The 10797-nt window shown below is 60.9% G+C and overlaps 3 protein-coding genes across 3 annotated transcripts; all 3 read left to right on the top strand.

The window, feature by feature from the left end:
• Nucleotides 1-520: 520 nt before the first annotated feature.
• On the top strand, nucleotides 521-2329 carry LOC307105748 (RNA exonuclease 1 homolog; the record flags this gene model as incomplete). The annotated part of the gene is made up of 1 exon (XM_079781640.1): nucleotides 521-2329. One exon carries the CDS (start codon nucleotides 521-523, stop codon nucleotides 2327-2329), a length of 1809 nt encoding a protein of 602 aa, XP_079637766.1.
• Nucleotides 2330-4199: 1870 nt separating this feature from the next.
• On the top strand, nucleotides 4200-6008 carry LOC307105747 (RNA exonuclease 1 homolog; the record flags this gene model as incomplete). Its single annotated transcript, XM_079781639.1, has 1 exon — nucleotides 4200-6008. The coding sequence occupies one exon, from the start codon at nucleotides 4200-4202 to the stop codon at nucleotides 6006-6008; it is 1809 nt and encodes a 602-aa protein (XP_079637765.1).
• Nucleotides 6009-7878: 1870 nt separating this feature from the next.
• LOC307105745 (RNA exonuclease 1 homolog) lies at nucleotides 7879-9687 on the top strand (the record flags this gene model as incomplete). Its single annotated transcript, XM_079781637.1, has 1 exon — nucleotides 7879-9687. The coding sequence occupies one exon, from the start codon at nucleotides 7879-7881 to the stop codon at nucleotides 9685-9687; it is 1809 nt and encodes a 602-aa protein (XP_079637763.1).
• Nucleotides 9688-10797: the final 1110 nt, after the last annotated feature.

The raw sequence follows: 10797 nt of genomic DNA, 5'->3' as shown, positions 1-10797 counted from the left end.
CAAGGTCAGAGTGCCTGGTCCCTGTCTTCCTCCCGACTTGCCCTGTGTGATCTTGACCTCTCTGAGCCTTGCCTTCCCCCACCTTGGCCCAGAGACAGGAGAGGTTGTGGGGTGAGTGAGGGGCACTCAGTGGCCTGGCACAGGGAGGGCTGAGCAGAGGATGGGGCCCACCCTCTGGACTGGGGGCTCCCTCCTGTGGATGGGGTCCCCAGGGAGCTCTGGGATTCTAGAAGCCAGTCTTGAAAAGATTAGATTAAGTAGGGTTGGTCAGGGTAGAGATCTGATCAGCAGACTGGAGAACATGAGATCAAATAGAATTCATTGGCTTAGCACTTCAATCTGCTGGGAGGCGGGGCTTTCTGCCTATATAAAGGCCGTGGGCTCCCAGCCTAAGCCATTAGACACCAGAGCCCAGCACAGCAGGACCATGTCTTCGCCCAGGAGAAGTGGAACAGCGCGAGCTCCAGGCCTGCTGAGGGCCACGGCACCCAGCTGGTTTCCTCCCGGACACCTGCAAGCTATGGAGGCCAAGCTGGGTGCCTCCTGCCCAGCCCCAACCCTGGTGCCCCTGCCTCCCTGCCACCAGCCTACTGGCCCTGGCGGCCTGCCTTCGGCGCCCCCAACAGACAGCTGGGCCCCCAAATTTCTCATCATCCAGCCAGAGTCCGTGAGGAGAGGCCTGGCCCCCCGCACCAGGCTGCCCACCGCCCAGGAGCTGCGTGACCTGGGGCGGCAGGCAGAGCAGGCTCCCAGGGACTCAGCCAGCCTGCCCCAGGCTGCCCAGCAGCCTGCCCCGAAGCACTCCTCCATCCACATCTCAGCTGCAGACAGCGACAGGAGGAGGGTGGCCCTGGTCCCCAAGCCCTGCCTGGCTGCAGGTGCCAAGAGGCCCCTCCCGGCCAGCAGCAACAGCCCGCCCCCCAAGGCCCAGCGGCTGGGCGGCCAGCTCTGGGAGACACGCGCCCCCTCAGGCCAGGCTTCAATGGCCTCCAGCACCGTGCCCCAAAAGCGCCTGGCCCGCGGCCCCCCTGTGCAGAGTACTCAGAAGCCTGTTCCACCAGAAGAGGGTGGGGACAAGGTCCCCGCTGTCACCCGTCAACGCTACCTCGGCCTGTTCCTGGACCAGTGTCTCAAGTTCTGCCCCTCCACCCAGGAAGCCATCGAGAAGGCGCTCAAGGAGGAGAAGGCGGCCTACCACCAGAGCCCCAGCAAGAGGAAGTACCGCAAGCTGGCCGCCAGCACCTTCCACAGGCTGCGCGGCCTGGCCCCCGGCCCCGGGCCCGGGCCCTGCCAAACCGGGGGCCGCAGCGCTGTGTCCCAGGACGTGGATCTGGGGGGCAAGGTGGACACCCAGACCTGCTTGTCCCTCGAGCGCCCGGACAGCCCCCGCGGGGAGGATCCCGGGAAAGGGGCCGCCCTGTACCAGCGCCTCAAGGAGCACCTGCTCACCCAGGCCCAGCTGCAGGAGCTCGGCTACCCCTTCCCGCACCCCGAGAGGCCCGGGGGCGCTGTCCTCTTCACCAACCAGGAGAAGCCGCCCCAAGACCCCTCCCGCAGGCGCTGCTGCCGCTGTGGCACCCAGTACCTCGTGGCGCCCTCGGGCCGCTGTGAGCGCCAGGAAGCCTGTCACTACCACTGGGGGCGGCTGCGCCCCGCTCCCGCGGCCGGGGGCTGGGAGGTCCAGTACACCTGCTGCTCGGCCGCCATCGGCTCCCCTGGCTGCCAGGTGGCCCAGCAGCACGTGCGGGACGGCCGCCAGGAGGACCTGCAGGGCTTCGTGCGGACCTTTGCCAAAGACCTGCCCCCAGGCGCTCACCCCGGCATCTACGCCCTGGACTGCGAGATGTCCTACACCACCGCTGGCCTGGAGCTGACCCGCGTCACCGTGGTGGACAGCGCCGGGAGCGTGGTGTTCGACACCTTCGTCAGGCCCCAGCGGGACATCGTCGACTACAACACCAGGTTCTCGGGAGTGACCGCGGCTCACCTGGCCCGCACCAGCGTCTCGCTGCGGGACGTCCAGGCCGTCTTGCTCACCCTCTTCAATGCCGACACCATCCTCATCGGACACAGCCTGCACAGCGACCTGCTGGCCTTGAAGCTCATCCACAGCACCGTTCTGGACACCTCCGTGCTCTTCCCGCACCGCCTGGGCCTGCCCTACAGGCGCTCCCTGCGCAGCCTGGCGGCCCACTACCTCGGACGCGTCATCCAGGACGGGGTGCATGGCCACTGCTCCAGCGAGGACGCCAGCGCCTGCCTGCACCTGGTCATCTGGAAGATTGGACAAGACCCCGAGACCCAGCGCTCACCGCCGCCCAGCGTTTGAAGGACATGACTATGGATTGGGGGTTACTGAGTGATCACACCTGTCTCCTGTCCCAAATGTCTAACAATAAAGGAATGGTTCAATAAACTAGAGTATATCTGTCGTTCTATTTGTCATCACATTTATTTCCTGCCCAACCGCCATGGCTCTGGGTTGAGCATTGATCTAGGAAGCAGGAGGCCACGGTTTGATTTGGGATCCGGGCACCTGCTCAGGTTGAAGGCACCATCCCCAATATGGGGTATGCAGGGGGCATCAATCAATGATTCTATCATCATTGATGTCTCTCTCCCCTTACCTTTCCCTTCCTCTGTGAGATACAATTTAAAAATATATATATTTAAACATCATAAGGATGATAAAAAATAAATAAAATTAACAGCACTGTCCAGTTTTCTCAGTGGTTGGATCATCAGCCCAATGATCAGGGGTCCAGGGGACATTTTCGTTCAAAGGCACATACCTCAGTGGTGGGTTTGATTTCCACCTTCTGGGCCAGGGTGTGTGAGAGGCAACCAATCAATGTCTCTTCCCCCATACCCACACTCCATCTCCCCGCCCTCCCTTTCAACTCTCTCTAAAAATCAAAGGAAAAAATATCCTCTGGTGAGGATTATTAGCAAATGAAAAACAAAAAAATTAAATAAAATTACCGAATGGGCCAGCAATGCCACCTCTGGGTATCTACACACAAAAAGGGAAAGCAGGGTCCTGAAGGGATTGTGGGCACCTGTGTTCACACCGTCTCAGAATGGAAGCAGCCCTGAGGGAGGTGCAGTGAGAGCTGAAAGGATAAGAAGCAAAAGGGATTACAGACGGGGACCATGGAACAGGGTTCACCTTTCTAAAAGGAAGGACGTTCTGACACATGCTCCCACATGGACGATGACCCTTGAGGTATGATGCCTCCTGAATTCAGCCAGGCCCACAAGGACATGTTCTGTGGAATTCCACTTCCATGAGGTGGTCAAATTCACAGAGAACCAAAGTGGAATGTAGCAGCCAGGGACTGGGGGGAGAAGGAGTGAGAGTTAGGGTGTTTCACGGGTCCAGAGGTTCCCTTTAGCCAGATGAAACATGGGGGAGCGAGCCTTATGGAGGGATGAACACCTGTTCTAGCCCCCAGAGAAGAGAAGGCTGGGGATGAGGAGCCATTGCGTCTGACCACTCTGGCTCACCTCTCATCTCGCCAAGCAAGGCAAGGAGACGCAGTCCAACACGCCTCGGGTCCTGGCAGAGGAGTTCAGGGACCCACCTTCAATCAGAGTTATGATCCATGCTGGCAGGGTTGGAGGGGGGGGTCGAGGAGAGCAGGGAGAGTGAGATGCGGGTGAGCCCTCCCACAAGGTCACAGTGCCTGGTCCCTGTCGTGGTCCTGACTTGTGCTGTGTGGTCTTGACCTCTGTGAGCCTTGCCTACCCTCCCACCCCCCATGGCCCAGAGACAGGACTGCTTGTGGGGTGAGTGAGGGGCACTCAGTGGCCTGGCACAGGGAGGGCTGAGCAGAGGATGGGGCCCACCCTCTGGACTGGGGGCTCCCTCCTGTGGATGGGGTCCCCAGGGAGCTCTGGGATTCTAGAAGCCAGTCCAGAGAAGATCAGATTAAGTAGGGTGGGTTCAGGGTACAGATATGTAAAGCAGACTAGAGAACAAGAGATCAAGTAGAATTCGTTGGCTTAGTGCTTCAATCTGCTGGGAGGCGGGGCTTTCTGCCTATATAAGGGCGGAGGGCTCCCAGCCTAAGCCATTAGACACCAGAGCCCAGCACAGCAGGACCATGTCTTGGCCCCGGAGAAGTGAAGCAGCGCGAGCTCCACGCCTGCTGAGGGCCACGGCACCCAGCTGGTTTCCTCCCGGACACCTGCAAGCTATGGAGGCCGAGTTGGGTGCTTTCGGCCCAGCCCCAACCCTGGTGCCCTTGACTCCCTGCCACCAGCCTACTGGCCCTGGCGGCCTGCCCTCGGTGCCCCCAACAGACAGCTGGGCCCCCAAATTTCTCATCATCCAGCCAGAGTCCGTGAGGAGAGGCCTGGCCCCCCGCACCAGGCTGCCCACCGCCCAGGAGCTGTGTGAGCTGGGGCGGCAGGCAGAGCAGGCTCCCAGGGACTCAGCCAGCCTGCCCCAGGCTGCCCAGCAGCCGGCCCCGAAGCACTCCTCCATCCACATCTCAGCTGCAGACAGCGACAGGAGGAGGGTGGCCCTGGTCCCCAAGCCCCGCCTGGCTGCAGGTGCCAAGAGGCCCCTCCTGGCCAGCAGCAGCAGCCCGCCCCGCAAGGCCCAGGGGCTGGGCGGCCAGCTCCCAGAGACACGCGCCCCCTCGGGCCAGGCGTCCATGGCCTCCAGCACCGTGCCCCCCAAGCGCCTGGCCCACGGCCCCCATGTGCAGAGTTCTCAGAAGCCTGTTCCACCAGAAGAGGGTGGGGACAAGGTCCCCAATGTCACCCGTCAACGCTACCTCGGCCTGTTCCTGGACCAGTGTCTCAAGTTCTGCCCCTCCACCCGGGAAGCCATCGAGAAGGCGCTCAAGGAGGAGAAGGCGGCCTACCACCAGAGCCCCAGCAAGAGGAAGTACCGCAAGCTGGCCGCCAGCACCTTCCACAGGCTGCGCGGCCTGGCCCCCGGCCCCGGGCCCGGGCCCTGCCAAACCGGGGGCCGCAGCGCTGTGTCCCAGGACGTGGATCTGGGGGGCAAGGTGGACACCCAGACCTGCTTGTCCCTCGAGCGCCCGGACAGCCCCCGCGGGGAGGATCCCGGGAAAGGGGCCGCCCTGTACCAGCGCCTCAAGGAGCACCTGCTCACCCAGGCCCAGCTGCAGGAGCTCGGCTACCCCTTCCCGCACCCCGAGAGGCCCGGGGGCGCTGTCCTCTTCACCAACCAGGAGAAGCCGCCCCAAGACCCCTCCCGCAGGCGCTGCTGCCGCTGTGGCACCCAGTACCTCGTGGCGCCCTCGGGCCGCTGTGAGCGCCAGGAAGCCTGTCACTACCACTGGGGGCGGCTGCGCCCCGCTCCCGCGGCCGGGGGCTGGGAGGTCCAGTACACCTGCTGCTCGGCCGCCATCGGCTCCCCTGGCTGCCAGGTGGCCCAGCAGCACGTGCGGGACGGCCGCCAGGAGGACCTGCAGGGCTTCGTGCGGACCTTTGCCAAAGACCTGCCCCCAGGCGCTCACCCCGGCATCTACGCCCTGGACTGCGAGATGTCCTACACCACCGCTGGCCTGGAGCTGACCCGCGTCACCGTGGTGGACAGCGCCGGGAGCGTGGTGTTCGACACCTTCGTCAGGCCCCAGCGGGACATCGTCGACTACAACACCAGGTTCTCGGGAGTGACCGCGGCTCACCTGGCCCGCACCAGCGTCTCGCTGCGGGACGTCCAGGCCGTCTTGCTCACCCTCTTCAATGCCGACACCATCCTCATCGGACACAGCCTGCACAGCGACCTGCTGGCCCTGAAGCTCATCCACAGCACCGTGCTGGACACCTCCGTGCTCTTCCCGCACCGCCTGGGCCTCCCCTACAGGCGCTCCCTGCGCAGCCTGGCGGCCCACTACCTCGGACGCGTCATCCAGGACGGGGTGCATGGCCACAGCTCCAGCGAGGACGCCAGCGCCTGCCTGCACCTGGTCATCTGGAAGATTGGACAAGACCCCGAGACCCAGCGCTCACCGCCGCCCAGCGTTTGAAGGACATGACTATGGATTGGGGGTTACTGAGTGATCACACCTGTCTCCTGTCCCAAATGTCTAACAATAAAGGAATGGTTCAATAAACTAGAGTATATCTGTCGTTCTATTTGTCATCACATTTATTTCCTGCCCAACCGCCATGGCTCTGGGTTGAGCATTGATCTAGGAAGCAGGAGGCCACGGTTTGATTTGGGATCCGGGCACCTGCTCAGGTTGAAGGCACCATCCCCAATATGGGGTATGCAGGGGGCATCAATCAATGATTCTATCATCATTGATGTCTCTCTCCCCGTACCTTTCCCTTCCTCTGTGAGATACAATTTAAAATATATATATATTTAAACATCATAAGGATGATAAAAAATAAATAAAATTAACAGCACTGTCCAGTTTTCTCAGTGGTTGGATCATCAGCCCAATGATCAGGGGTCCAGGGGTCATTTTCGTTCAAGGGCACATACCTCAGTGGTGGGTTTGATTTCCACCTTCTGGGCCAGGGTGTGTGAGAGGCAACCAATCAATGTCTCTTCCCCCATCCCCACACTCCATCTCCCCGCCCTCCCTTTCAACTCTCTCTAAAAATCAAAGGAAAAACTATCCTCTGGTGAGGATTATTAGCAAATGAAAAACAAAAAAATTAAATAAAATTACCGAATGGGCCAGCAATGCCACCTCTGGGTATCTACACACAAAAAGGGAAAGCAGGGTCCTGAAGGGATTGTGGGCACCTGTGTTCACACCGTCTCAGAATGGAAGCAGCCCTGAGGGAGGTGCAGTGAGCGCTGGAAGGATAAGAAGCAAAAGGGATTACAGACGGGGACCATGGAACAGGGTTCACCTTTCTAAAAGGAAGGACGTTCTGACACATGAACCCACATGGACGGTGACCCTTGAGGTATGATGCCTCCTGAATTCAGCCAGGCCCACAAGGACATGTTCTGTGGAATTCCACGTTCATGAGGTGGTCAAATACACAGAGAACCAAAGTGGAATGTAGCAGCCAGGGACTGGGGGGAGAAGGAGGGAGAGTTAGGGTGTTTCACGGGTCCAGAGGTTCCCTTTAGCCAGATGAAACATGGGGGAGCGAGCCTTATGGAGGGATGAACACCTGTTCTAGCCCCCAGAGAAGGCTGGGGATGAGGAGCCATTGCGTCTGACCACTCTGGCTCACCTCTCATCTCGCCAAGCAAGGCAAGGAGACGCAGTCCAACACGCCTCGGGTCCTGGCAGAGGACTTCAGGGACCCACCTTCAATCAGAGTTATGATCCATGCTGGCAGGGTTGGAGGGGGGGGGGGGTCGAGGAGAGCAGGGAGAGTGAGATGCGGGTGAGCCCTCCCACAAGGTCACAGTGCCTGGTCCCTGTCGTGCTCCTGACTTGTGCCGTGTGGTCTTGACCTCTGTGAGCCTTGCCTACCCTCCCACTCCCCATGGCCCAGAGACAGGAGTGCTTGTGGGGTGAGTGAGGGGCACTCAGTGGCCTGGCACAGGGAGGGCTGAGCAGAGGATGGGGCCCACCCTCTGGACTGGGGGCTCCCTCCTGTGGATGGGGTCCCCAGGGAGCTCTGGGATTCTAGAAGCCAGTCCAGAGAAGATCAGATTAAGTAGGGTGGGTTCAGGGTACAGATCTGTAAAGCAGACTAGAGAACAAGAGATCAAGTAGAATTCGTTGGCTTAGTGCTTCAATCTGCTGGGAGGCGGGGCTTTCTGCCTATATAAGGGCAGAGGGCTCCCAGCCTAAGCCATTAGACACCAGAGCCCAGCACAGCAGGACCATGTCTTGGCCCCGGAGAAGTGAAGCAGCGCGAGCTCCAGGCCTGCTGAGGGCCACGGCACCCAGCTGGTTTCCTCCCGGACACCTGCAAGCTATGGAGGCCGAGCTGGGTGCCTCCTGCCCAGCCCCGACCCTGGTGCCCCTGACTCCCTGCCACCAGCCTACTGGCCCGGGCGGCCTGCCCTCGGTGCCCCCAACAGACAGCTGGGCCCCCAAATTTCTCATCATCCAGCCAGAGTCCGTGAGGAGAGGCCTGGCCCCCCGCACCAGGCTGCCCACCGCCCAGGAGCTGCGTGACCTGGGGCGGCAGGCAGAGCAGGCTCCCAGGGACTCAGCCAGCCTGCCCCAGGCTGCCCAGCAGCCTGCCCCGAAGCACTCCTCCATCCACATCTCAGCTGCAGACAGCGACAGGAGGAGGGTGGCCCTGGTCCCCAAGCCCCGCCTGGCTGCAGGTGCCAAGAGGCCCCTCCTGGCCAGCAGCAGCAGCCCGCCCCGCAAGGCCCAGGGGCTGGGCGGCCAGCTCCCAGAGACACGCGCCCCCTCGGGCCAGGTGTCCATGGCCTCCAGCACCGTGCCCCCCAAGCGCCTGGCCCGCGGCCCCCATGTGCAGAGGTCTCAGAAGCCTGTTCCACCAGAAGAGGGTGGGGACAAGGTCCCCGCTGTCACCCGTCAACGCTACCTCGGCCTGTTCCTGGACCAGTGTCTCAAGTTCTGCCCCTCCACCCGGGAAGCCATCGAGAAGGCGCTCAAGGAGGAGAAGGCGGCCTACCACCAGAGCCCCAGCAAGAGGAAGTACCGCAAGCTGGCCGCCAGCACCTTCCACAGGCTGCGCGGCCTGGCCCCCGGCCCCGGGCCCGGGCCCTGCCAAACCGGGGGCCGCAGCGCTGTGTCCCAGGACGTGGATCTGGGGGGCAAGGTGGACACCCAGACCTGCTTGTCCCTCGAGCGCCTGGACAGCCCCCGCGGGGAGGATCCCGGGAAAGGGGCCGCCCTGTACCAGCGCCTCAAGGAGCACCTGCTCACCCAGGCCCAGCTGAAGGAGCTCGGCTACCCCTTCCCGCACCCCGAGAGGCCCGGGGGCGCTGTCCTCTTCACCAACCAGGAGAAGCCGCCCCAAGACCCCTCCCGCAGGCGCTGCTGCCGCTGTGGCACCCAGTACCTCGTGGTGCCCTCGGGCCGCTGTGAGCGCCAGGAAGCCTGTCACTACCACTGGGGGCGGCTGCGCCCCGCTCCCGCGGCCGGGGGCTGGGAGGTCCAGTACACCTGCTGCTCGGCCGCCATCGGCTCCCCTGGCTGCCAGGTGGCCCAGCAGCACGTGCGGGACGGCCGCCAGGAGGACCTGCAGGGCTTCGTGCGGACCTTTGCCAAAGACCTGCCCCCAGGCGCTCACCCCGGCATCTACGCCCTGGACTGCGAGATGTCCTACACCACCGCTGGCCTGGAGCTGACCCGCGTCACCGTGGTGGACAGCGCCGGGAGCGTGGTGTTCAACACCTTCGTCAGGCCCCAGCGGGACATCGTCGACCACAACACCAGGTTCTCGGGAGTGACCGCGGCTCACCTGGCCCGCACCAGCGTCTCGCTGCGGGACGTCCAGGCCGTCTTGCTCACCCTCTTCAATGCCGACACCATCCTCATCGGACACAGCCTGCACAGCGACCTGCTGGCCTTGAAGCTCATCCACAGCACCGTGCTGGACACCTCCGTGCTCTTCCAGTACCGCCTGGGCCTCCCCTACAGGCGCTCCCTGCGCAGCCTGGCGGCCCACTACCTCGGACGCGTCATCCAGGACGGGGTGCATGGCCACAGCTCCAGCGAGGACGCCAGCGCCTGCCTGCACCTGGTCATCTGGAAGATTGGACAAGACCCCGAGACCCAGCGCTCACCGCCGCCCAGCGTTTGAAGGACATGACTATGGATTGGGGGTTACTGAGTGATCACACCTGTCTCCTGCCCACATGTCTAACAATAAAGGAATGGTTCAATAACCTAGAGTACATCTGTCCTTCTATTTGTCATCACCGGTTGCAGGCTCCATCCCCAATGTGGGGCATGCAGGGGGCATCTGATCAATGATTCTCTCATCATTTATGTCTCTCTCTCTCTCCTTCCCTCTCCATTCCTCTGTGAGATATAATTTTAAAATATATATATTTAGAAATCATAATGATGATAAAATATAAATAAAATGAACAGCCCTGTCCTGTTTTCTCAGTAATCAGAGCATCAGCCCTTGAATCAAAGGGTCGAGGGTTCCATTTCCGCTCAAGAGCACACACCTCAGTGGTGGGTTTGACCCCCAGCTCCCAGGCAAGCGTGTGGGGGAGGCAACCAATCAATCTATCTCTCTCTCTTACTTCTCCTCTATCTCTCCCCTTCCTTCCCTTCCAACTCTCTCTAAAAGTCAATGGAAAAAATATCCTCTGGTGAGGATTACTAGCAAATGAAAAGGAAAAAATTAAATAAAATTACCAAATGGGCCAGCAATGCCACCTCTGGGTATCTACACACAAAAAGGGAAAGCAGGGTCCTGCAGGGATTGTGGGCACCTGTGTTCACACCGTCTCAGAATGGAAGCAGCCCCAGAGGGAGGTGCAGTGAGAGCTGGAAGGATAAGAAGCAAAAGGGATTACAGACGGGGACCATGGAACAGTGTTCAGCTTTCTAAAAGGAAGGACGTTCTGACATATGTTCCCACATGAACGATGACCCTTGAGGTATGAAGCCTCCTGAAATCAACCAGGCCCACAAGGACATGTTCTGTGGAATTCCACTTTCATGAGGTGGTCAAATTCACAGAGAACCAAAGTGGAATGTAGCAGCCAGGGACTGGGGGGAGAAGGAGGGAGAGGTAGGGTGTTTCATGGGTACAGAGGTTCCCTTTAGCCAGATGAAAATGGGGAGGCGAGCCTTATGGACGGATGAACACGTGTTCCAGCACCCCAAGAGAAGAGAAGGCGGGGGATAAGGAGCCATTGCGTCTGACCAATCTGTTCCCTGGGATGGCAACAGA

The sequence above is a fragment of the Cnephaeus nilssonii genome (genome assembly GCF_951640355.1).
Source record: "Cnephaeus nilssonii genome assembly, chromosome: 9".
NCBI classification, from domain to species: domain Eukaryota; kingdom Metazoa; phylum Chordata; class Mammalia; order Chiroptera; family Vespertilionidae; genus Cnephaeus; species Cnephaeus nilssonii.
The sequence above is the reverse complement of the archived record's forward strand: the minus strand, read 5'-3'. Positions and strand labels throughout refer to the sequence as shown.